At 36.0% G+C, this 27,613-nt stretch overlaps 1 protein-coding gene across 2 annotated transcripts in view; it reads left to right on the top strand.

Annotated features, from left to right (window-relative positions):
* The window catches only part of MAP3K1 (mitogen-activated protein kinase kinase kinase 1), a 58,239-nt gene that overhangs the window by 25,023 nt on the left and 5,603 nt on the right, over positions 1-27,613 (top strand). For both annotated transcript variants that reach the window (XM_054286899.1, XM_054286907.1), the window contains exons 2-16: positions 10,347-10,497; positions 12,452-12,658; positions 14,403-14,603; positions 15,375-15,491; positions 16,045-16,193; positions 18,506-18,627; positions 19,339-19,420; positions 19,544-19,721; positions 20,142-20,432; positions 20,869-20,990; positions 21,981-22,072; positions 22,282-22,471; positions 22,784-24,050; positions 25,073-25,225; positions 26,538-26,700. In XM_054286899.1, coding sequence (XP_054142874.1) covers positions 10,354-10,497; positions 12,452-12,658; positions 14,403-14,603; positions 15,375-15,491; positions 16,045-16,193; positions 18,506-18,627; positions 19,339-19,420; positions 19,544-19,721; positions 20,142-20,432; positions 20,869-20,990; positions 21,981-22,072; positions 22,282-22,471; positions 22,784-24,050; positions 25,073-25,225; positions 26,538-26,700 — 3,478 coding nt within the window. In that variant the 5' untranslated portion in view covers positions 10,347-10,353. The remainder of the gene's footprint in view (positions 1-10,346; positions 10,498-12,451; positions 12,659-14,402; positions 14,604-15,374; positions 15,492-16,044; positions 16,194-18,505; positions 18,628-19,338; positions 19,421-19,543; positions 19,722-20,141; positions 20,433-20,868; positions 20,991-21,980; positions 22,073-22,281; positions 22,472-22,783; positions 24,051-25,072; positions 25,226-26,537; positions 26,701-27,613) is intronic.

Here is a 27,613-nt window from a genome sequence, read left to right as displayed (position 1 = left end):
TGTGCTTGTGGGTTAGGATAAATGAAGAATCTTTGTAAAGTTACTTTTATATAATATCTATCCATGGTCATAAAGCAAGCAGTGAGTGCTGCTATTACTTTTTAGTATTTTTGAAATAAGTATTTTAGAGATTTTTTTCAGTTCAACTATTTAATTTTTTATTGTTTTTTGAACTCCTTTGTATGCCCATGAGACTTGTGTTCTGTGATTGCCTGTGTTTTTTCCTGTTTCTATGTTTCACGTTTTTCACAACTTTTTTTCCTCCTTCTCTGATTCTTCTGGATGAATAAAAAGAAAAGGTAAATTTAGCTACTCTGATTAATCAATAATGTATGAAAGTTTAAGGAGTTACAATTATTGTAACTCCTTCCCAGCCAAACCCCATGCTCCTAAGTTACCCTTGGGAGGAAATCTCAGAATGTAGTAATGAGCAGTAATTGCTCTTACTCAGTTGTGGTGCTGATTAGAGAAGACAGTAAAATATTAACTATGCAGTTCTGGAGAGCCTTCCTGCATTCCTTTTCAAAAGTGTTTTTAACAGCAGTAGGAGCTTGTTCAGCATTCTGCCAACTGTACATACAGGTGATATGATTGTTACTCATGTTACTTAGTGTTTGTTACTCGTTTTAAAATGTTACTATTTATGTTCAATGTATTTTGCGGTCTCAAAGTCCTGTATGAGGTTAGAGACTGATTTGTTCCAACTACATTGTAATGTAGTAGTTCTAGCTGTAACTATGTTGTAGTTCCAGCTACACCTACCCTGTAGTTCCAGCTACACTGTAAGTACAAACCGGAGTGTTTGAATAAAGCAGTAGTGGGAGATGAATAAATATCTGTGTAGATTTGGGGATGTTCCACAGTGTGGTTTATTTTTTCCAATAGGTCATATATTTTAGTCTTTTTGTACTCCCTTATGGATACAGTGGCTTTCAGTGTGCAAAGTTGTGATGTAATCAGTAAAGTGATGGTACTTTAAGAATTCTTGCTAAACAATCACTCCACACAATCCTGGAGGAAAGATTATATTTCTTAAAGCTGACAAGGATGGGAATACTAAAAAGTACTTGAGTTAAAAATTGCCAAAATAAATGCAAGAAATTACGAGTAGCCGAAGCATTTTCTGGTGGACAGCTGAAGGGCAAAAGTGAAGGTGCCACCCGCAGTTTCCTCCACAACATTTTGAATTCATATTAAGTGAATGCTATCTGATTACATTCTGCATGAAGTGCAATTTACCTTCCACCCCCCTCCACTTATAACTTTTTCTGTAATGAATGAAGCCATAGTTTTAGAGATCTCAGGATAGTGGTCAGAGTGGGATGCAGACAGTCAGTGTTTAGAGCTGTATGTTCTGAGCACTGGTTTTTATAAGCAGAGGGATGACAGTTCTTGGTAGCCCACAAAACCTTCAGGTTGGGAATTGTCTGCTGGCAGTCAGTGTGCTAACTGAAATCTGAACATAATTAAGGCATCTCTGTTCACCACTAGGGTTTCTTTAAGACTTAGCACTTTGTGTCAAATACTTCATGAACCTGATCTTAGAAGGTCCACATATTTGTCACTAGATAAAAATGAATTAGTTTTGCTGGTTTCATTTTTTAAGAATGTTTCACAAACAGGAAAACTGATACCAGCTGACCTAATAGCTCTTACTGTTACATCATCCCTGAAGTACTGTATAAAGCTTCCTACTGCTTCTAATTCCTCTTGTATGGTATGTCTTGATGAAATCAGGCTATTCCTTTTCATATACTAGCATGTTTTGCATAAGTGCAGTATGTGTCTATATTATCAGATTCTGATGCATCTTTCTAGATCAATGTAATGTTATTTCTCTCTTTTTATGGGGGGGTGCCCATGTTTTATGATGCTGTTATTAGCAGTTGCTTGTGCACACTCAAATGTATTGTGCCTAGGAGCCTGTATTAAATGGTTAATCTGTAAACTTCAATGTGAAGGCTTTCTGGTCAAATGTGATTTGCATGGAAGAGTGTCTTTCCTCGAGTCACTGCTGACAAGCTGAAATTCTCATAGAGTAATGCTTCTCTTGTGTTATGCTTTCACACTGCTATGTGAATGAGTCTGCAATTTGTAAGTCAGTTTCTAAGCAAATGCTAAAAATACCCATTTCCTTTACCCAGGCCCATATCATACGGAAATGAGCTCATTACATTTTTACTCTGACAGTATGTAATTTCTAGTTAGTATCAAGATTTACATTTTGTAAGGAGTATGCATTGCTATAAATTAAAACTTAAATACATTGTTATAAGTAAGATGGGAAAGCAGCAAAGTTTTAAAATCAAATCTCAGGAACCCACTGAAGATAAGCAACAATGATATATTTTTAAGGAGTATACTTGCTGTCCTATATTGACTTTCTTGTTTTGTTATAGAGCCCTGATTTATTATTATGGAAAAATATTTTTATTGCTTACGAACTGCAGTGACTTTTTTTTTTAATTTTTAAAAATTGTCTCACTAAACACAGTCATCCTTATCTGGTAAGATTCCTGTACTTTTCTCTTTATTCTGTAGATTTTAAAGAAGACAAAAGATAAGTTTCTGAGGCTGTATCATTTTTAGCCATATGCTCACAGAAGTTTTGAATGCCTTTTCCTCTTTTTTTTTTTTTTGTCATGGTTGCTTTAAAAAATAAACATTTGCAGTAGTAGCTGCCATCGTTAAAGTGGGTGTAGTTGCTATATGGTTGGCCTGTGGTTAGGTTAGCTGACAGATGCCACCAAAAGTTCTCGTTGTTCCAAAGGAGACAATCCTGTTCAGCACAGAGCAGTCTATACCTGCAAAGCCACTGCATTGTGAGCATTAAGGATCTGCAGAACCTAAATCTGGATCTTCATGGTGAGAGCCAGTTCCCCTGTGCCTCTCTCCTTCTGACAGAAGATAACGCTCTTCAATATGTATCTACCATAAGTGGTTCAGGGTTGCTGGGATTACATTTTTTTCACCCAGCAGTTAGTCAGAATAGACTTGCAAGGAATTTTTTATGTTATTTCTGCATTGTAGGAAAGCTTCTTGTGACAGTCAGAAATCTTTGTAGAAGCATTTAGCCCACTTTGGCCTTTGAGCAAAATTCAGTGTATACATGAATCTTGGGAGCACAAGGCCTTTTTGAATGGGTCTGACAATCAGTGAGCAAGACATATCTCTCTTTAGTGCCTGTTTAGTATAGCTTACTCTTTTTATATCATGATATCACACTAATGATATAAATTCCTCAGAGTGACTTAGATTGATAAATATATAGACAAGAAATATGAAAAGAGGAAAAAAGATAAAGCTTAAATTTTAAAAAATGAGTACCAAATAACAGAACATAAATTAAAAAAACAAATTGCGATGCTTAGAATACTAGGGGCCTGCTTCATGACTTCTGATTGCCATTTCAGTATAACTGATTGATAACAATGATAATTGGTTGTAATTGTCAGCAGTGTATGCTAAGAAACAAATATAACCCTGGCAAGAAATAATGATTATCTTGAAAGCATGTCAGTCAGATCATTCTTCAGGAAAGAGCAGGAGGAGTCCTGTTAAATTTCTTTCTGCATCCCTTCGCCCCTTCTGTGAGGCCGGACTAAACTAAGCAGTCATTAAGACCTAAAATTTGTAGAGGTTGTTATGTTTGTTTTCTAGAAATAATATATATATAAATCTTCAGGTTTTTTTCATTTGCTTTTTTTCATTGTTTATTTTTATGATCATATTTTGCTGAGATAACTTTCCAGCAGTAATCTCTGAATATTTGGTATCTGCTGATGATTCTGCCATTTTGAACAGCACCAAGACATTCTAATTTTTTTCTTATTTATAACTATTACAGAAATAATTTAGTAGGTTGTAGCTTTTAAATTCACCTGTTCAAGTTACTTGTTTGTATCTTATTTCCACTATTCTCATTGAAGGTGGAGAATGTGGTGTGCAGGTTTATCTGCTTAACTCTAGTATCTTAAGCTGATTCAAAGCATAATTTTTTGTATTAAATATCTGATGTTCTCTACTGGTGACAAGGGAGTAAAATTGGCTAAGAAACTCTTAATCCCGTGCATTTATGTGTGAAGATATTTTATTCTTCTCTGACAGTCACCTAATATACAATTAGAAATTCTGTCTTTAAAAAATGGGACAGACACTTGAAATAGTAGGATATGTACCTGACATATTGCATATCAAAATCATTTCCAGTGAGAACTTCAAGGACTTGTATTTTGGGTTTTACCCTCCCTTTAATTGCCATCTTTCCTTTAATGGCTTCTGACTTCTGCATCAGCAAGGGCCATAATGTGCTCTGACCTGATCCTTTCTCTGTGTTTGCCAATCACATTTCAGCTAGTATTCCTAATTTGAGCTAGGAATTCATCATTCAGCCTTGATGAATCTGGGGCAAAAGATCAGTTTGGTGCCGAAGAGATCAAATTTCATTCTAGAAGTGAAGAATTTGATTCTGTTAAAAAGAGAGTTGACTTACATGATACCTAACAAGTAAAAACTTGTTCTTCCACTTAAGAGCTAGAGGACAGCTCTGGTGGGCTGACCTGGGGGAAAGAATCCCTAACACCTATGTGTGAAATCCTACAGCCTGGTGCTGATGAACTAGTCATATAGCTGTCAGTGAGCACTCCTCTTCAGTCTTTGTCATGGCATTACTGCTATTTTTGAAGACCCAGTGCTGTGTTGCACTATGATGGGGACAGGACTTGCCTATTCTCTTCAGCTGGCATAACTTGAACTGGGCATACTGGGTTCTGCTCTCTGCTGGGATGCTGAAGTTTGTCATATAGTAATAAGTATATGAACCTTTATAATCTCATTTTGGGTATATTAAGCAAAATGCATAATTAAAATAATTACACAATTATTATTATTACCTTTGTGTCTCTTGTATCAATATAAATTATCTGCCTCCTGGAAGTCCTAGAAATTCTGTTCAATAATGGCATAAACTTTAAGGGTTTTAGAGATTAAGTACCAACTTCTCTCTCTGAGACATTTAGTATGGAAGTATAGAGTCCAAGAGATCATGTAACATTACTGCTGTTGTGAAAACACCTGTGGGTACACCTTGATCAATCTGGACTGTGACTGGCTGACTAAATAATGAGAGAAAGAATTAGAGAGCCCTAGGAACTTTTCTGTAATACTGGTGTGAGATGTCTGTTAGCTTTCTTAAGAAATAGCTGGAGAGAAGCCCATTTCATTCACTTCATAGCAAGTATCTGTTGCAAACAGAGGCTGTTGTTTCTTGTTTTGTAGGAGAACTCATTTTCTGTGGCTACTGAGTAATGTATCTCAAGGGATTAGCTAGATGGTTTCAGAGCAAGAAATAAAACAAATGTTTTATATAGGTGAATTTTACTTCATAGGAGCTAGAAAACCTGTGCAGGAAATCTACCTCTGTATGTTTTGACATCCATCTTTGGAGTTTTGATCCTTCATCACTGAGGCTCAGAGGAAGGATGATCCTTCCTGACCAGGGCCTGTGAGGTTCCACTGAAGGGGATGGCTCAGTCTGTGTAGTTAGAGCTTTGATTGTGAATATTGTCCTGTTAGCAGTGAAATACTCTCTTCAACAATTGCGCCTTTTAACCTACCAGCCTTTGAGGGACTACTCTTAACAGAATACAATTAAATTTCACACTTCTATAACATCCAGCTAAAGTGTCTGTAACAATTTTAGGAAGCCAAGTACCTTTGTCTCTAGGAAGTAGCACATTCAATTCTATCATAAAGTGGCAGTTGCTGTCATTTATTACCAGCATGAGAAAGTTCTCTGTGAAGATTTTCATAGTATGTGCCATACCTTTTGTATTATTAGTATGGACATGTGTAGTTAGATGATAGATATCAGCAGTAGCAAATCACCAGGAGAAGGAACAGGAGACTTGTCAGGAGGTCAGACCATGGCTTGTCCATCTTGCTCTGTTTCTTATTTACTAATCTTGATTTCATTAGAAGTACTTAATGGCAAAAGAGAAACTGTGAGCAGTGCTGGAAATGTGGCAGGAAGTTATCTAACATATTAGTAGCTGACCTCGTCAGTTCAGGGAATAGCTAAATCTTTTGTCTCTGTTCTTCACATTGAGCACTTCTATGTGCCATGCCTCCTGGCAGCCTGACCAACAGCCTGCTGTTCTTGGGATCTGTTGAGGCTTGGATTGCATTTAGCTGGGTGACCATATTCTTAGTTCTTGCTTAAGACCCTCAAAATGAGATCCTTATATCTCATCTAAGGTCACTTCTATTTTTGATTGTTATAATAGATAGCATTTTTATTGGACAGATTATAAAATGTCTGCTGTATGTGTCCTTTCTCATCCAGTGCTCTTCCATCGAACCTCTTAGTAACTCCATTGATTGTTCTGACCTAGCTGTTTTGTGACTAGTTCTGTTCATGTTTCTTTTGGTTCCCCATGGTTTGACCACTGCTCATATGCAAGTTACTTTTTCTAATTTGCTTCAGACAAATGTTTAAAAAAAAACAAACAACAAACAACTCAGCAACTAATAATTTTTCTCCTTGCTATGACTGGATACTTGCAGATACAACATATAGAACTTCCTTTCCCTTTCTTGGTGAATTGACTTCTCTTCCAGAGCTTGCGTTTTTTTTTTTTTTCTTCCTGCTGCTAATAAATTGTGTCCATTCTGGCTATTGGATAAAGCTTTTTTTCCCCCATACAAGATAGCAGAGAAGCCAGGACATCTAATTGTTGAGAAGTACAATAAAGTGTACAATTGGCAAATGAACTGGAGCTACAGTTGAGCTTTCATATGCCATTAAATATTTTTGTAAGAAAAATACTTGCAGAGAATTAGTACTGAATTCACTAAGCTGTTAGAAGTAAAGTTTGCTTATGTACTTTACCATAGTTCACTTAAATAGCATGTGTAATGCGTACCTCAGTTTAAAATACTGAGTCATTGATCCATAGAAAACAAGTTGTTAATGATCTAGCTACTCAATTGCTGTTTGCAGGTCTTCAAAATTAAGACACAGAAATGAAGGACATTTAACTTTCTCTGGTCTTTAAGATGTGGCAGTGATTGTTTCCATGCAGTGTGTTAATCTTACTGTATTGAGTTTTGTAATTCATGAAGCAAATAATCCACAGTTAATAATGGAATTGTTTAAGTGTATATCAGTGATCTTATGCATTAAACTCCAGTATTCATCACAGTATGATGAATGACCTTGCTCAGTACTCCAGAACTCAGTTTAGACCCATTTCTTTGGAATTAGTTGACTGCTAATACGGGAGATGTTGTCTGTTGGTTTGAAAATACCAATACAAATTTACCAATACAATTTAGAAGATACTTGGAGTTCGGGGAGGGAGGCAAAGTTAAAAAGTTAAAATTTATTGGAAAAAAAGTGCCTTTTATCTTTTTGTCTTTTACTCATGAGAAGCTGAAACATTTAAGAGCAAAACCCTTGCTTCCTAATGAAGCACAAGGGTGAGCTGTTGAGAAATGTAAGGCTCTCCTGGCTCAAGCATGTTCTCTGAGGTTTGTTTTTAGCTTGCTCATTAGCATTGTACTGTGATTCAAATTAAACACCACCTGAGAATCACTTAAGTGTGTGGCTATCACAAATAGGCGCTGCTCTGTGAAGATTAAAATACTCTGTACCCTGCAGGATGAAGTCCTTGGTGTAATATGCTCTGGATCTCTTGTTCTTATTTTGTGCTGAGGTACAGTGGTCTGTCACTGGCAATCTAGACATTGTTGTGTAGAAAAACATTAGCTTGCCTGGAATAGATGAAGGAGTTTGCTTAAGATGTAAAAAAACCAAAAAACCAAAAAACAAACAAACAAAAAACAAACCAAAAACCAAAAAAACGTGTAGGTTCAGGGTCACAAGGTGAGGGTGTCTTGTAGTATGTAGGAGTTTGGTGCAGTCACAGGAAAAATAGTTTTTCTACAGACCCAGCAGGTACAAATATTCTAATGAATATTTTAGCCAAGGCTTGATTTAAAATATAAAATATGAAGTTGTTTTGATCACTTAAGAAGCTGTGCTCCATAAATAAAAAGAAATACATATGGATATACATACAGCTTAAATTCTGCATGAGATAACTGATCTACTAAGCAAAAGCTTTCAGACACAGTTGGTCTTCCCCACCTGCGTGTAGAGAAAGCACAAGAGTTCTTTGTGCAGAAAAGAGTAGATCAGTTTAGCTGTCACATGAGAGGAAGATAGCTGCTTCTGCTTTTTAGAGAACAAGCAGAGATTGTAAAGCCTCTACTGTTGTATTACATTGTTCATGAATTCAAGTCCAAGGGCCTCTAAAAGACTTTTTTTGTATCAGTTGGGAAGTTAATCATGGTTATATGAACAAATGAAATACTGTGTCGTTCTTTCACTGCTGGTGTTTTCTGTCTAGTATATGAAGTATTCATGCAACTGAGATGGTTCATGCCATGAAGTAACTATTATAAAAATAATGATGTTTTAACTTGTGCCTATATTACTTAAGAGCTGTGTTCATATAAAATATTTTTTGTCCTTGAACAGATTTTTTTCACTGAGGAAAAAATTTAAAGTTGAATCTTTATGCAGTAGTTTCTTCTGCATTTGAAATTTTCAGGATGTTTTTCTTTTGAGTTCTACCTATTGCTACAATATCTTTGGTTTTCATTAATTATCACTACTTCTGTGTCTGTATCTAGAAGGCAGTGTTATGGAATTCACTTGCATTACTTTTAAAAATAAGCATTTATTAAAATGAATGCTTTACCTCTGAAAAAGCATTCATTCTTAGGTGGATTTTGTTTCTACTTATTAACATTTTTAAGTCCTTAATCAGTAGAATCACACAGTTCTGCATATCTAAAATCAGTTATTAACAGTAGGTTTAGAAGTTAGCCTGAAAGAAAATATATTTTCTTTACAGTGTCCATCTGCTTATTACGTTTCAGCACTGAACAGGAAGTATTATTTCCTGCCTCAGAATCCTTTGTTTCCTTTGTCTCTACAATAAGAGAAGAAAAAAAATAACAGTACTCTCCTCCTGACCTGCAAAAACGTCTCATTTTCTTTAGAGCATGTTTATTTGTGATAAATGACCTCAGTAATACAATGCTGCTGAAGATAGGAATTGTAATTTTCACATTATTTTATTGCAATGAATATTGCAGGGGATATATTTTTAGGTCATCGTATACAAACGCAGTTGTGACTGCATGGTTAAATGTTTCAGAAGCTGAGATTGCATGGAAGAAAGCAGTGCTTGTAGCTAAATTATTATATACTCTCTCTTTTTAAGTTGTGATTTTATTTTTAGAATAAAATCTCATTCTGACAGTTGGCTTAATCAAGCTTGCTTATTTTTGAAAGAGCATTGGCTTCAAGAAGATGGGTGGGGATCATGTGGTGCTGCTAAAGAATGTGGTTTTCTTGGTGATTTAGCAGATAGCTCAGCAGAATCAGGAAATCTTCCAGACTGTTCATATTTGTTTTTCAGTGTCTGACAGTATTTCTTGCCTTTTTGTTGTTGCCAGCAATCACAAAGAACTACTCTGCTGTAGGTGAAAAAGTACAAGCCCAGATGGATTAAATTTTCATTTTACAGATATGAACTTGCTGTGAATTTTTGCTCTTACTGATTTTAAGAGCTCTTGAGTCATTAGTCACAAGGCCACCAGCCTTAATTTTGTGACCTCTGTGTCTAGTTTAAATATGGTTTAGGCCAGGTTGGATAGGGCAGCCTGGTCTAGTGGGAGGTGTCCCTGCCCACAGTGAGGGGGTCAGAGCTAGATGATCTTTGAGTTCTTCCAACCCAGGCCATTTTGTGATTCTCTGGTACTTACTGTGTGTTAGTGTATGACTTCTCTGTTTTTGAGCAGAATTAATATATGAAGAGGCACTAGGTACATAGTTTTATGCTTGTGCATCCTATGATTATGGGAATTTTTCGTCTTTAATTTATATTAATTTTGTAAATTATTTTTAAACTGAGAAAGAAATGTATGAACATGGCAACATTTGTGAAGCCTTTGATGAATGGCTTGACATTACATAGAGGGTAATTTTTGTATTGGTTTTGTATTTGCCAAGATCTCCATTTTTACTGGGTGTTCAGTACTACAAGCAGTGCACACATTTTGAAGAATATTCCTCTAAACAGGTATTCTGCTTCAAATGGCAGAAGAGATTAGTTGTAACTCTTAGAAGGCTTCTTGTGGTCTGGTGGAAATAATGTTTTAGCAGCTGCATTGTAAGGAGAGGGAGAATAGGGTGGCACAAAGTTTAAGAATGCAGTGACATTATACTTCAACTGAAATTAATTGTGTTTATGACTTTTTTTTCTTTGCTGTAGTCGTGACATGGAGAATAAAGAAACCCTTAGGGGGTTGCAGAAGATGGATGACCGCCCAGAAGAGCGCATGATCAGGGAGAAACTCAAGGCAACATGTATGCCAGCCTGGAAGCATGAATGGCTGGAAAGAAGAAGCAGAAGAGGCCCTGTGGTATGTGGCACTGATGGAAGGACAGTATCTGTAGCAGCTATTACAAATAAAAGTCTCTTAAATTTCTTTCTATTAGAAACCTTTTTTTCTTTACAATTTCTCTGCTCTTAGTTGTGGTGCTCGTGTCCGTGTCCTGCGCGGGTTTGTAGGGCAGCGGGGCTGGCTGAGAGCAGCGTCCGCGGTTGTTGCTGTTTGTTTTTAAGCCGAGGCGTTATCGCGGCGCTGCCCTCTGAGCGTCCCGCTCGGCTGCGGCGCTGCTGCCCTCCAGCGACCGACAGTAAAAACCTCCTACAACCTGGAGCAAACGCAAACTCTGCTGTTCCTTCTGCCCGCTCTCAGCTCTCATGAGGTTTGCGTGGCAGTGTTCTGTTAGCCTTTTGGATCTTGCTTTGGCATAAATGGCTTTTAAAAAACGTAGGTAGATCAAACCTGAAGTACTTTAGGTGTAGTTCCAATTCTATTCAGTATAATGTTGGTTGATTAATACCCATTACTTACCTATGAGCATAGTTGGTTGATATGACTCCCATGTACCACTAATGTAAAGTTAAGATCATCTGATGCAGTAGGCAAGTGTTTGGGGACAGCTTCTCTGGAACAGAAATAAGGTTCTGTTGGTTCTATTGTGAGAAATAATGTTGAAAATACTTAAAAGTGCACCGAACCCCATTACCTCAGTGGTTCAATTAACACAATTTTAACTTTAAAAATTTAAATGCTTTTGGGTTACTGAATAGCTTGAAATTATTTCCCTGCTCAGCCCACTTCCCTTGAGGTTTGTGGGTGTGTTAATACAAGATTTGGTGCTCTAGATTCTCAGTTACTATAATTTGACACTTCTGATGTTTTTAACACAAGTACTTTGTCCATAGGTACATGAATTTGCATTTTGATCTTCCAGGCAAGGAGAGGCATTACTGCATTAATTGATAGGAGGAAAAAAAAAGGGTTTTCACTGCTCTTTATATTTCTCTTCTATCCTGTTTGCTTTTGTAACTGGGCACTGAGTCTAGATATCTCTTACTATCCTGAGGATGGACAGCCCCTTTCAGTTTTTGTCTTAAAGAGACTTCTGGAACTTTCTAGGAGATATGTGCTCTGTTTATCTGAGTTGTTGCTTGGAACTTCCTTCCAGTGTTGAGTCAAGCCTCTGAGACATTGAGAAATGAAGAACTAAAACTGAATCTTCCCAATGTGACTGTTTTTAATTTGATTCCCAGGGACATTACTCTTCTTATGCATTATGTGGGTCTGGCTGGCAGAAAGCTGAAATAATGTCTTGAAATATTCCAATTCTCAATGTCAAAATTTAGTGTTGATGCAACAAAGCACTATTGTGTATGTGCTCCCTTTGCTTGAACTCTCCCTCTATCCACCATGCATAGTGGTTAGCTCAGATACTGGATGTGGTGTAGCTCTTTTGCTTGTATGGCAGACAAAAAAACCTGGTTGTTACAAAGAATGGGATACTTAATTTTGCTGGATTACCTCCATGTTTGAAGTCTTTGTTTTGCAAAAGTATTGTGTTAAAGATATAGTAGCCCTAGTATTTTTCAGCTGGTACCATGTGGAATGCATGGATCCAGTATTATAGCTCTTAATAAGAACAGTACCTGTAGAGAAGAAAAGTATTTTGGCTTCTACTATGCCAATGGGGAAACAGCTGGTTTTTTAGGTATCGTGAATGATAGTTACAGGAGTACTTTGAGAATCAAATCAGTTGCTGCCATAACTAATATAAGCTGCACAAATTGACAGGAAGAAAGGTTCTTGCTTTTGTGTTGCATATAGATCATTAAGCTAATTCCTCTCAAATGTTAGTAGTATGGCCTAAGAAGTATTTGGATATCCATATAATAGCTTAATTACAACAAAGGGATTACTGATTAATTTGCTTTGCTTTAATGTGAAATTACCAATTAATAATTTTAACATCTGGTTTAATTCCTGCAAGGTGGTGAAACCTATCCCTGGAAAAGTAGATGGATCAGAAATGAACAAACTCTGTCTAGATCCTCAAGCTGAAGGACACAGCATTGCTTCTTCACCTACGCAAAAAGGAAGACGTAGTCCTTCTCCTAGCAGTTCCTCTTCATCATCTGCTAGGACAGTTAAATCTGAGTCACCAGGTGTTAGAAGAAAAAGGGTATCTCCAGTGCCTGTAAGTTGCAAGCTGTGATGTAATTTTCAGTTTGGCTATATTCTACAATCTTGCTTATAGGGGCAGTAGGTCCTCCCTCTGTAGAGCAAGATTCTGATATGAGTAGGTTATTACAGAATATCACTTGAATGACCTATATATCTCATATGGTATTTCTCATGTGTGTTTTTCTTTTTCCTTCAGTCCTGCTTTCATTTGCTAGGAAACAAAAAAAAAAAAATAGGTACTCAATCATGAATACATGTATGTTTTCTTAGCTTGATTAGCATGAAGAATTACTGGTAGTTTTTTTGTTGGTGAGGGGGTTTTTTGTTGTTGTTTTGTTTGGTTTGGTTTTTTGGTTCGTTGGTGGGGGGGTTTTTTTCTTGTCTTTTTTTTTTTTAAATAACTAGCCAGTGTCTCCTACCTGTCAGTTCTCTGTGCAGGTATATTCCATTAAGGATGGGACTGTGGATGAGATGAAAATTCCTGTAGAAAAGTCTTACTGGTATGCTCTAGTGATCCTCTATTTCAGAACTTACCTTTATGTACAAATTAGGGGAGACTTCATATATGTACTTTGTTAGAAGTCTACACTTACTATCACTGCATTCTAGAGAACATCTAGAATAGAATGTTTTGAGCAAGAGTAACTGGCTTAATTAAAAAAGACCAAGAGTATATTTTGAGCAATAATATCTAACACTCTAGCTTGTTGTAAAAAGGCTCATCAACAGTTAAATTCACAGTGCAATTCACAATGCAATTAAAGGATAAATAAGATGTAATTGGTTTTATTTTCCCATTGTTCTAAACAAGTTTTTCCGGTATCAGTTAAAAAATGTACTGTCAGTCTCCTGAACTAGAGGTAAGTATCAGAAGTTACAGGACAGCAGCACTGGTCCTTTCCTCTTGACAAGAGAAGTTGAAAGGTTAAAAAAAGAGAAAACAACTATTTTTACTTGCTTGGGGTTTTTGTTTTATATTAACTTTTCTCATTAAAAAATATCATAATCCAGTTTATATTTTACTTATCTGATGGACAGTGAATTCGTGATTACTTTCATCCTAACATGAAATTCAATGCATACAAATAAAAGCAGAAGATCTGAAATGGGATGGAACCATTAGTGCATCTCATAATGTGAGAAATGTGAAGAACTTTAATGAAGACAATCTTCCCAAAATGTTTGGGCCATTTACTTTTTGATTATGGGGAAACAATATTAAAAAAACGCCAAAGCATCCTCATCTAAAAGTTGCTTAACTGGTGGAAAAGGGAGCAAGCTGTATCTTTTTTTTTGTTTTCTTTGGAAATTTCTTAAACTTTTGATCTTGAAGTTATATTCCCTCTTTTAACCTGCAGTCATAGCATTTTTTCATTTAGGAAATAGATTAGTGTTACAGCTATATAGAATAATCTTCTTTATTGAGTAATAAGTCCCTTATTATCATCAGATTGAATTAAAATTGATAATTCAGTACTAATATGGTAAGGCAACATATGACAGCATGAAAATAAGAAGCAATTTGAAAGACTCCTTTTGTGTCCCGATGTCAGACAAGTTTCAGCTGCAGAATTTCAGTTTTCTTCTGACCTTGGCTACAGGGCATGGGAGAAAAGTAATCCTTTTAAATCATATAGTTGAAGAGATTGTAGTACTTCCAGGTTTTGGGGATGCTTACTCTGTGAATAAATAAACAAACCATACCTATTTAAACATTTTTCTGTCCTTTGGCTGCTCATGACGGGGGCATTGTGTAGTTTCAGAGCGGACGGATAACGCCGCCTCGACGAGCCCCATCTCCAGATGGCTTCTCTCCGTACAGCCCTGAGGAGACAAATCGCCGAGTCAACAAAGTGATGCGAGCCAGGCTGTACTTGCTGCAGCAGATAGGACCCAACTCTTTCTTAATTGGAGGCGACAGCCCTGATAATAAATACAGAGTGTTTATTGGGCCTCAGGTAGGGAACATCTTTGTCTTGTCTATAGCTTTTATCAATTCATAGTTAACTTTGGAAAACTGTCCAAAGCCAGATTTGTTCAATTGATGATCGCTGTTCTATAAATTAATGTTTAAAAATTCTAATCTGTACTAATACAATACCAAAATTGGTTTGTAATTTGCAAATTACATTTGTCTACAGTTTCTCTTTTTTAAAAGAGAATGAGTCTTCTAAAAGAAAAAAAGACTCATTCTTAGAAGTGGCTCTGAATTATATGCCTTAGATATTCTTCGCTAAAATTTGGCCAGTTAATTCCTCTATTCATGAAATGTGTATAAATTACAAATACATAATTCTCTTAATAGTGTGATAATTTCATTCATACCCATAATTGAGATCATTTTCATAGGCTTTCTTGGTACTAATGTGATGCAATATTGGGACACATCCAGGTTTGGGTGAACAGAAGCATATCATTTAAGTTTGGTTGATGTCATCTTGTGACGTCATACTTCCAGTATGAAGCATAAAAATAGCTTCAGTTGATTAAAAAAAAAAGGGGGTGGGAGAAGAAAATGAATTGAAAACTGGTGTTGTAATTTTATGCATTCATGTTTGCATTTCTTAATAATATTTTAGGAATTCTCTGTTTTTGTAAGGTTATGCAAGAGAACATTTATGTCTATATATGAAACACTTTTGTTGAGGGGATGGGTATGTTCTATGATACACTTAAATGTGGAAAAATTGTCAAGTCAGTAGAACCATAGGATATTCTTTTCTTTGCAGACTTGTAGCTGCGGCCGTGGGACATTTTGTATTCATCTGCTGTTTGTTATGCTGAGGGTCTTTCAGCTTGAACCCTCAGACCCAATGCTGTGGAGAAAGACGCTGAAGAACTTTGAGGTAATCAATTTCTGATAGATGTAATGATGATCTAGAATACACTCCATAATGTCTTCAGGACACTCTCTGAAACATGCTGAAAACTGTTAGATTTCAAAGTAGCAAAAGTATATGTTTATAATTATATCTTTAATTCAGTCTCTGGAGTTCTGTAAGTGGAAAAAATTACCTGCAAATGTAAGACATAACTGTATAAATAGTAGAGAGCTGTAGTTTGATGAGTAATTCAACTCATGGGATTTTCTATTAAGATTTATAGATCTGTCTCACTGATTTGTTAAAAGGAAGAAAAAATGTGGGTATTTTGAAGTAATTGTATGTATACTTTAAGCTGTTATTTATTTTCAATAAGCAGATAAGTTTTGGGTGTAAAATGTTCTTGTGATCTTTTTAGTAGTAAGACTTGTGAAATTGTTGCCGTGACTGCTAATGCATTAATGTGAAGGTGAATAGATTTTTCCTGTTAGCAGTAGTTACACTTCGTTAATATGACTTTTAATAACAAGATATTCATAGCATAAATAAGACTGTTGCTATCTTTTTCTGATGTTAGGTTGAGAGTTTGTTCCAGAAATATCACAGTAGGCGTAGCTCGAGGATCAAAGCTCCATCTCGTAACACCATCCAGAAGTTTGTCTCACGCATGTCAAATTCTCATACATTGTCATCATCTAGTACTTCTACATCTAGTTCAGAAAACAGGTTAGTATTTTTTAAAGGAATTACAAGCTTTATTTTGTAGTTTCAGAATCACCTACATTCTTTTTGTTCAAAGCTGCTTTCATTTCAAGCCACGTTAAGTCTCTGCATTTGCAAGCAATCAAGTCAAGCATACATTAGTCACTGTGGTACCAAGTGGGCATATTTGTTTTGTAACTTCTGTTTGGAAAACGTTAAGTAAAGTTGTGAAAATAATTTTGCGAAACAAACTTAAATCTTGAGCGCAGATTGAAGCATACATAAACTTTGGAAGCCTATTGTTTGCAACTTTTTTTTTAATATAGCACTTGTGCAAATGTTAACAAAAGAATACATGTGATTTTTTTGTCTCCTGTCTGCTTTGGAGAAAAGCTTGTGGCTCTGACAATACACTTAAAAATGTTTAGGTTAAATGCACAGTATATAAACACATACATAAATATAAAAACAGAAGCAAGCATATGTTTTTAAAATACTTAATCAAAAATGGTTGATTAAAATATTTTAAGAGAGCTACTAACATAGTAGTTATGCCTTGCCTGTGAATTCATTCCTTGTCTGTGAATTTCCAGTGATGTGTTATTCTTTCGTATATTTTTCCTTGACTACTTCTACTTGAGTTCTTTAGTACATACTTTTCCATGGTTTTGAAAAGATACTGATTAATTTTTTTAACAAATAATTTGTGCTTGCATTATTTAGTGGGTAAACTCTACTTCATTTAGAGAGGTCAGACCAAAGACAGCAAGCCTAATTGAGGCTTTGTTTTGTGTGAAGTGGAATCTAACTTAAGGAGTACCTTGATATGTTACTTTGTGATAATAAGCATATAGTAAGATGAATATGTTCAGACAGGTTTGTAATTCTGATATACAGACTGACATTAATCTCATTTCATCTTTTACTTATTTTTCCAAACCGTGTCTCTGTAAATAAGTTGCATAAACAAAGTTGTTAAATATATAATTACTCTGGAACTACTTACCTGGCAAGCCAGTTCCTTTTATGTCAGTGCTTTCTGTAGGAATTTTTTTTCCACAGGATTGTGAACTTTGCTGCATTAGTTATCACTTATTACAGGATGAAAGATTTTCAGTTGTTTGCCACTACACCTGGTGGTACTGATTCACCCTGCAATACCGATTGAATGAGAGAAGCTACTATTCTGTCCAAGTCTAAATTTGTATGATATAGGAATTGAATAACACTGAGTATCAGATTCATTTGAGTTGGAAGTTTACTCAGTTCTGATAGTTCCTGTGACTAGCAAATATGTTTTGCTTACTGCTAATTTGTCAGAAATAAGTTTCTAATTAATATATATACACACGCACATGTGGAGAATTATTTTTAATTGTAAGCTTACTTGGTGGAGCTTTCAAGGAATAAATAGCTTTGCAAGCATTTACAGAGAAATAGAAAGGAATACATATGTATAGGAATAATGCATGTACAAGCTGATTTTATTTTGAAAATATATTGTTGGTGAACAAGTGCAGGATGCCTGTGAAATTTTAGATGCACGCCAACTGTAATTTACTTTTTTTGCCATGAGTTATTAGAGTTTTGCACATTTAAATAGTATTGCAGTAGGTTAAAAGTCTGTGCTTTTCATTGCATTTTGTTTAAGTTTAGAAGAGTTTTTTTGGCAAATGGTGATCCGTTTAAAAATTAAAGTGGATAAAAATAAACAGCAAAAAAGGGAAAATAAGTTTTTTAAATATCTGTGTATGACGTGTATGTTAGTGTTTATGTGAATCTGTTCCATCAGTTTCTGTTAGTGGCAGAAAATTCTTGAGTAGTTGTTTAGTTTTTGAGTTTTAATATGCTCATCAAAGAGTGTTTACAGTTTCTTGTAAAGGGCTAAAAACTGCCTTGTGACTCCATACTTTGAAAGGAATGTGATGAAAAAGAATGTGGGTAGTTTTCAAATTATAAGAATTCCTTGGGTTTTCAAACCCAAATGATAAATTAAAAAGTGAAGGTTGGTTTGTTTAAAGAAGCCTTAGGGAAAAAATGTTAAGTGCCCAAAGCTGAGCCTTTCTATCTCTAATTGGTATCTGACCTAGTTTGAAAAGATGTCATGTGTTTTGTGAGTTTCCTTTTCATTTTAACAAAGTGTTGTCTGTACTCAGTGCTTCTAAAAATCTGGTTGCTTACTTACTCAGACCAAGGTTTAGGAGAATGATTCATGAATAGCCTAAAGTTATCCAGAAGTGACTGTTCCAAACTGGAAGTTAATCTTTTTTCACTGTTAAAGCCTGTTCTGAATTCTGATATGCCTCTTCTACAATCAGAAATGTCTTTTTTTGTAGTATGAAGGATGAAGAAGAACAGATGTGCCCCATTTGTTTGTTAGGCATGCTGGATGAGGAGAGTCTAACTGTGTGTGAAGATGGCTGCAGAAACAAATTACACCACCACTGCATGTCAATATGTATGTTATCTTTGTTTTGTCAAGTTCTGGTGACTCTAAACCTGCAAAAGTATTATAGCTCAGTATGGTTTTGAGTTGTTTGTTTTATGCTCAATAAAAAAACCAGAGATCTGCTTGTAAATGATGACTGGTAACTCTGAACATTTGGTATCATTCAGGTACTATTGATACACCTTATTTCATCAGTTATTCACAAACCAAGTTTGTAATTCGATGCTCTGATAGAGAAGTTGCCTGCAGGTTTAGAGATTCACCTGAGTGAAAACACTATGTCTAATTAGAACAAGGTTAGGAACAGACTTTCAGCTTCCTGTGAGTTGTCTTTAGAATGCATAAAAGTAATGTAAAGCCAGCTAGGGTTATATAATGAATTATGAAGTATGTTTCGATAATACATCAAATAAAATATATAAATATTTGCATTTTGCATTAACAAATAAAATTTTTGTATATTTGAGGTACAAAAGGACCTGAATTTCAGTTCATAAATTAAAATATTAATTGTAGTACTAAAGTTGAAGCATTTCTTCATGCAGAAAAAAATAGTTTAAGCATCCATATTTTAATGCTTAGGCTGTGGAAAGTGGCCCAGTTCAAAAGTATTAATTATGAAACTAATGTTCTTCAGTAAAACCTAGAAGTAGTTATTCCATCTTCTGGTTTTGTACACTATAAAACTTCAGTGCATATGATCCTGTTGCTGTATTCCAGGGGCAGAAGAATGTAGAAGAAACAGAGAGCCACTCATCTGTCCACTCTGTAGATCTAAATGGAGATCTCATGATTTCTATAGGTGAGGATTCAGTTGGTGTACAATAAGCTATCTGTTTCTGCATCTTTAATTGATATTTTTTAATATCTTGCATTATTTACCACAGATGTTTAATTTGTAATCTGTGTTGTTCTTCATCTGTAGTCATGAATTGCCAAGCCCTGTGGATTCTTCTGTTCTTCGTATGGTTCAGCAACAATCTCAGCAGCAGTCAGCAGTTGGATCACAGAGAAGAACTCAAGATAGCAATTTTAACCTTACTCATTATGGAGTCCAGCAGATCCCTTCAACATATAAAGATTCAGCTGAGCCATGGATTCAGGTAATTCTCTTCTGTGAAATGACATAATAGACTTTAGAGTGTGAAGATGGGTTCAGCTGAACATGGGGTCAATACACTTAAAAATGAGAACTTGTATTTCCTTTATTTCTGCCATTATTTTTGTCTGGTATAGCCAGACCTTGTTTTCAGGACTGTTAATGTATTGAAACTGGCTTCATGCTTAATAATTAAAATGCTCTTAACAGAGTTTTTACAGAACCAAGTAGCATCTAACTGATGATGTTTTATTTCTATCACAGAATCTTTTGTAATACACTGTACCTTTGGACATATTTTTGCTGTCAGCCTTGATGATTTTTAACTAGAAATACCTTTCCTCTTTTTGATTGCTCTTGTTAGGTACTTAAGTTGCAGCATTATTAATTTTGACTCCTGTAATGTTGCTTTCTTCCTTTGCAGGTATTTGGGATGGAGCTAGTTGGCTGCTTGTTTTCTCGAAACTGGAATATACGAGAGATGGCACTTAGACGTCTTTCCCATGATGTTAGTGGTGCTCTGTTACTGGCTAACGGTGAAAGCACTGGAAACTCTGGAAGCAGCAATGGAAACAACACAAGTGCTGGAGCTCTGGGAGCAGCTAGTGGGTCGTCTCAGACCAGTATCTCAGGAGATGTGGTGGTAGAATCCTGCTGCAGTGTGCTGTCCATGGTCTGTGCTGACCCTGTCTACAAAGTGTATGTTGCTGCTTTAGTAAGTAGTTGTTTACTTGTTGTATTCTACTAATTTCACATTACTTCATTTTAGAAGGAGGAGGAAATGGGAGAAGATGAGTGAAATCAGGAATCCTAGCACTTGTTAAGCACCACTGGTGACTTTTAAGTATGCTTTGAAAGTGAGGTGATCAAGATACTCATCATAAGTGAAAGGACATTATTTTACTGTCACTTGCCACAGTGCTAAGTATTGACAGTATTTATATGTCTTTTCACTCTCAAAGAGGAGTTGACCAGTTTTAGCAATGAATATGTAGTAAGCTCTTTATCCTTCAGACATTTCACTGACATTTTGAACACAATTTATGTAGAACTGAATTTACAACTCCTTAATGTTTATTTAGGTCTCTTTAAAAAAATTTAAATTGTGTAGCTAGTTGGATTTCATATGGTTTTTTTTCCCTTTCTCTTAGAAAACTTTAAGAGCCATGCTGGTGTACACTCCCTGTCATACCTTGGCAGAGAGGACTAAACTACAGCGACTTCTCAAGCCAGTTGTAGAGACAATACTAGTTAAATGTGCAGATGCTAACAGGTATGATGTCTCATGTACTTAATTTTGGATTAATACTGAAATACCTTAAAGCTTCATTTGTTGCTATTCATGTGTAACCAGTTGGTGTTAAAATAAAATGTGTGGGTTGTAAATATATGTCATTATTTTGCTAGCCTGACTGCTGCTTGCAAACTTCTGGCTTGAAATATGTAGGCTTTGCAGGCAAGGGATTGTATAGCTTGTTTTCGTAAGGGCTTTTGGCCCCCCTTAAAGTAAAGGAAGATGTTAGGTGTAGGCATGAACCTATCCCTCCCATCTCTGTTTTTGTTGTTTTGGCCTATTTCTCATGACTCTCCTTAGAGCTATGAGCAAGTACTCCTCAGTATTCTTCCTGCTTCAGCAGAAGTTGTAACACGTTTGCCATGAAGTAGTAGCAGTAACATAACAGTTCTGATTTGTAGTTCAGACTGTAGTGGTAGGAGATAGCTATTTAGGGTGAACTCCCTTGGCTTGAGTCTTCCTGTCCTAGGCTACCCTCTTTGTTCTTCCAGGCCAACCATTTATTTTCCTGTACTGTAAACTAGATGAACTAGAACTCCACCAGCTTGAGTTTTGTGTCTCAAGGTTTAGTTTCTAAGCAGCATTTTTTTCTGAAACTGCAGCTAGAGATCCCCCCAGCAACAGTCTAGCAAGAGAATATCTAAAGTTAAAGTAGTAGGTGAAATAGAAGTGGTTTTATGCATTTGGCTACATTTGGCAAGAGAACAAGGTAATTTGAGGTTTTGTTTGTATATTAGTGATAGACATTACATTTCTGGAAGCATCTTTGTAAAAATGTCACAATCTTTACCTTACCTTTGTAAGGTAAGCTTACAAAGAGTGGGTTATAGAAATTTACTGGAATAAGGTGGTGTGAAATCATTTTACACATAATTCCTAGGTGATGATTTTTTAAGTATAACGAATAGGATTTTTTTCCTTGAAAGCATTTGCTAAAGGAGTTCTTTTTTTGGTTTTACTTTCTTACAGTCGAACAAGTCAACTTTCAGTCTCAACGCTATTGGAGATGTGTAAAGGTCAAGCGGGCGAGTTGGCAGTTGGGAGAGAAATACTTAAATCTGGTAATAACTTCATATACAAGTGAATTATACAAGCAAGTAATACTGGAATTTATCAAGTACAAGCATAGCAAAGAGAACAGTATTCCTGTCAACAGTTTGGAAGGGGGCTAATTTGGGCAAACAATGAGTAATTCTGTGTGATACAGTTCTGATCTTTGTGTAGACTCTGAACATATTACCTAATCTTCATTTTATCAACTTTTTTATAGGATCCATTGGTATCGGAGGTGTTGATTATGTCTTAAACTGTATTCTTGGAAATGAAATTGAATCTAGCAACTGGCAAGCACTGCTGGGGCGACTTTGTCTAATAGACAGGCTTCTGTTGGAATTTCCTAGTGAATTTTATCCCCACATTGTCTGTGGAGATGTCTTGCAGGCTGATACCGTAGTTGACAGGTACTTTCTTGTACTCTATACAAATCTTGGTCTTTGTTGTTGAATTTGTTGTTGGTGATTTCATAAAAGAAGTAACTGTTCTAATTCCTGTAAACAAATAACATATGTTTATATGCAAAGTATGCTTGCTTTACAGAGTAAGTGTCTTTTTAAAAACAACTGACCTGTGAAGCATTTTTGAAGCACCAGTGCAACAATAAATCTCCTTCCTACTTCAGAACTGACAACTAAATACATTGTTTTGAAACAGCTTTTTTGATACCAGTTAACTAGAGTATGTCAATTTATAAAAGACCACTTTTCTTTTTTTAGGTATAAGAAGCTTCTTTCCCTCTTAACTTTCGCCTTGCAGTCAATTGACAATTCCCACTCAATGGTTGGCAAACTGTCACGGAGAATATTTTTGAGTGCAGCAAGAATGGTAGCAAGAGTGCCCCATATTTTTGTAAAGCTGTTAGATATGTTGAGTGTGACAAGCTCAACTCATTATGCAAGGATGCGTCGACGTCTGATGGCAATAGCAGATGAAATGGAAATTGCAGAAGCCATTCAGCTGGGCATGGAAGAAATGCACTCTGGGGAATGCCGACATGAAGACTTTTTACACCTACCTGTGCCAGACAACTCTCCAGAAACTACAGAAAATAATACTCCGAATAATACTGTCCAGTTATCAGGGAAAAGTGGGAAAGGTTTAAGTGACAGAAAACTGAGTGCCAGTCCAGATGACATTTCTGAGATGCTAGCTGGCCTTGCTATGGGACTTCCTGTTTCGTCAGTAACCACTGAGCAACCAAAACCAGCCATACAAACAAAAGGAAAACCCCACAGTCAGTGTGGGAACTCTTCTCCCTCATCCAGTCATTCCCAGTCACTATTCCCAACACTTCTGTCTCCATCAAACCCATCTGTACCAGCTGGCACTGTAACAGATATCTCTAAACTCAGACCTCAGGGATTTGTTCCCTGCAAAATCCCCTCACCTTCTCCTCAAACACAGCGGAAACTTTCTCTCCAGTTTCAGCGAAACTGTTCTGAAAATAAAGAATCTGAGAAACTCTCTCCGGTTTTCACCCAAGCCAGGCCATTGCCATCCAGTCATGTACATAGGCCAAAGCCATCACGACCCACTCCGAATGATGTGAATAAGCAAGGAGAAACCTTAAAAAGCAGTATGACACTTGACCTGAATGATATTTCACAGTGTGATGGCAATAGCAGTGCAGTTATACCAAGTGAAGAGACAGTGTTCACGCCAGTAGATGAGAAGTGCCGGCTGGATGTTAATGCAGAGCTCAATTCCAGTATTGAGGACCTGCTTGAGGCCTCCATGCCAACAAGTGACGGCACAGTTACATTCAAGTCTGAAGTTGCAGTTCTTTCTCCTGAGCGGGCAGAAAATGATGATACTTACAAAGATGATGTAAATCATAATCAAAAATGCAAGGAAAAGATGGAAGCTGAAGAGGAGGAAGCTTTAGCTATTGCTATGGCAATGTCAGCATCCCAAGATGCCTTGCCAGTAATTCCCCAGCTACAGGTTGAAAATGGTGAAGATATCATAATCATTCAGCAGGATGTAAGTATATGTTTGAGAATTTAGCTTAAGTCTCAACTGAGGGTCATGGAAATGATAAAGCAGTGCTGTTACATTTCAAAAGTGATAGAAAACATGAAGGTGCTCAATACCCTTTCATAGGAAATTGGGTATAAATTTGAGGGTACTAACAGAATCCTTCCATGTTATTAAGAAATCTAGAGAAGGTGTTTGCAAGAGAAGCACTATATCATGTATCAACATTTAAAGTGACAAAAAAGAAAGTGTAAAGTTGAGGAAACCAGGAAATAAAACTAAAAATTTTAAGCAAGAGTAGAACTGTACTGAGTCCTAATGCTGATTTACTTTGAAGGCAATTGTACATAACCAAACTAATTTTTGAAAGAAAGAATGGGAAAAGATCTTGTCATCCTATCTTGAGAGAAGATGAGAGATACTTTATTAGTCAGAAAAAAATACATATATATTTGCGAATAGACAAAAAGCACAAGAAATAATAATAAAGGGTTATTGTATTTGTGATCCTTTGAGGCAACAACATGTAAAGCATAAAATTTGAGGGATAAATTAAACAGAAAACAACCCGATTTTGGTTCTATTTACTGTAGTTGCAAGCTAAAGCCTTATCTTAAGCTTATTTGTGATCCTTTGAGATAACAGCATGTAAAGCATGAAATCGGAGGGATGAATTAAATAGAAAACAACCTAATTTTGGTTTTGTTTACTGTAGGTACAAGCTAAAGCCTTAACTAAGTGTGAGTCAAGGAATAGAAAATTACTTGTGTCCTCTAATCTTGCCTTTCACCTTCATGTAGTAACACAGAGGAAGCTCTGTTTCATGTAGTAGAGTATGTGGGTTACAGCATACGCTGGTGCTCTCATCTGTATAACTATAAACTATGTGAACGTATGTAACTAGCGGTTCAAGGAGGTGTAAGGGAGAGGAGAGGCATGTAAACTAGGATATTTTCTAACACTTTAGAATGTCTGTATTTTAGATGCATGTTAGTAAACTTGGAATTGATTTTGAATTTAATTTGCAGACACCGGAAACCCTGCCTGGACATACCAAAGCAAAACACCATTACAGAGAAGATGCAGAATGGCTTAAAGGTCAACAAATTGGTCTTGGAGCTTTCTCTTCCTGTTACCAAGCTCAAGATGTGGGAACAGGGACGTTAATGGCTGTAAAACAGGTAAATACTTCAGGAAAGTAGCTCACTTTGTTGTGTTTTTTCTTTCAGACCTCTTGTGTTCCTGCTTCTTCCCTGTCATGTGTTCTGACATGAAACATAATTTAAAAAACCTTTATGTGCATGTATTAACTTTATATACAAGCTTTTTTAGTCTTCTTAGAGTGAAAAAAGTCCTTTGTTCTATGCCCATTTTCTTCCATAGTTCTTCAAGTGCATTTTCACTTCTATCATATTCATAAAATGGTGGCTGAGTTAGGAATGGAGCCCAGATAACTTGATTCCAAATGAATGCCCTATTTACAAGGTTGCTATTTTAAATAGTTTCTCCTCACTTGTCAAGAATATTTTCCCTGTGACTTTAAATGGAGGAAATATAGTTTAGTGTTTGTATCTTGTGATTCAGCTTTGCTAACTAACTAGCTTGGAGGCAAGTATTAGTATATAGTTTATTTATACTATATACTATATACTATATTAGTATAGTATATAGTATAAATAGTATCTTACTATTTAAATTAATAGATACAGAAGTTGTGGCTGAGAAGAGGCACATGCTTCAGTCAAGATTTCTGAAGGTTTCAGGTGTGAGTAAATTGTTCACACTAGAGCTGCCCTAGGGTTGAATTAGTAGTAACAAAATAGAGGGCGTTTTAGTCCCAACACTCTTATCAGTTCTACAGTGAAGTTACACCTATGAGGTAGAGAAAATGTTTTGAAGTTGCTCAAGGGAAGAGTATGTGCCATCAGTTATTCCTCCTTTGAAACTCTTTTCAAGTGGGACTTCCCATGTGGTCCCAGAGAGATGATGATGGTGATGCCTGGGGAAATTCCCTGCAGCATACCAGTATGTCATATTTGGTATGGATCACAGCTGAGACTGGCTCCAATTACATTACTTCTGACCTGTCAAGTTGAATTTCTGTAAGAGCTTTAGTTGCGAAACATTTATCATTTAACTGGTAAAATTTTATAAGGGACGTTCAGAATCCCACTTCAGGCCTTTTCTTTCTTAGTTTTTCTCAATATTGGGAAACCAAGGGTTTTTTCCTAGTTTAAACAGAGTTGAAAAGAGGGATGTTTCCCCACTCTTTACTTGGAGAAGATTTTGTTTGTACCCTAGAAGATCGTTCTTAATTTTCTGTGACTGTCTCACATGGAGATAGGTTCTCAGCTGGTGGGGTTGGAGGTAAAAAGTAGTTTCAGAGGGTGAAAACCTCTTCTTGCTGCTGTACTGAAAGACAATTACAGGACTTGTACTTAAATTAGTAATATTTATATTATATAAATGATATAATATCATATTTCAAAACAGGTGACATATGTTAGGAACACATCATCTGAGCAAGAAGAGGTGGTTGAAGCACTGAGGGAAGAAATAAGGATGATGAGTCATCTGAACCATCCTAACATTATTCGAATGTTGGGTGCTACATGTGAGAAGAGCAACTATAACCTGTTTATTGAATGGATGGCAGGTAAACAACCGGTGCAAATAACATTTGAGTCTTGAAATGGTATTTGCTAGTGGTATTGCTAGTGTTGCTTGAGGTTGTGAATTTATATTTTCATTGCTGTGTTCGCAGTCTGTGTAAAGGTCTGCTTACAGAACAGCTGAAGTGGTTGTAGCAATATTCTTAATGGTGCATCCTTTTGTGATTTGGAATTTTCCATACCTAATCTCTTAAAACAGTTGGTTGGAAACCCTGACTTTTCTTTCCATTTCTGACTCCAAGTGAGAAGTTTTAAATTTTGATTTATTTCCAACTGAAGTTACTCTCTCTCAAACTGTTGCATTTTCAGTGTATCTGTGTAGCTATAGGTTATTATTAAAAATAACTTTCCTAGAAAGTTTGGAATACCTGTCACTTTGTCCCAAGATTTTTCATAAAGATTGTGTCAGGCATTGTGTAGAGGTATTTAAGAACATTTAAAGTAAGTTTCAAATAAGTAGTAAGTAGTACTTTTGGAAAAATTAATTCAAACCTTAAACCTTTTAACTGGTAATCTAGTAAAAAAAACTGAAATGTTTTCATAAATGTGTAGAGTACGGACAATAAAATCTGTCTTTATTTTGAGAAGTAGTTTTATTAATTTTATGAATGTTTGCTGCTGTCCAGTTACCAAGTGGTGTTTTATACATCCTTAATTGCTGTAAATGAAAGCATTGCACCCTAAATTATGGTCAGAGTGCTAACATGCAAAGCTCCCAAGTATATGTCATTACAATAAGTAGTGCAAGAAATATTTTCTCAAAATTTAAAGTGCTAAACCTTTTAAGTGTAATTTTTTTCTGAAATATTATTATTTAGCTAGTTAAATGTCAGGAATTGCATTTGCCTCATTCAAGCCCAGACTATATTACAATACTCTGAGAGAAAAGTTTGAAAT

This window comes from Melozone crissalis, unplaced genomic scaffold (genome assembly GCF_028551555.1).
Source record: "Melozone crissalis strain CALT ecotype California unplaced genomic scaffold, PUWL_Pcris_2 ptg000005l_1, whole genome shotgun sequence".
Taxonomy (NCBI): domain Eukaryota; kingdom Metazoa; phylum Chordata; class Aves; order Passeriformes; family Passerellidae; genus Melozone; species Melozone crissalis.
Note: the sequence above shows the minus strand (reverse complement) of the source record. Positions and strands in the feature narration are given on the sequence as shown.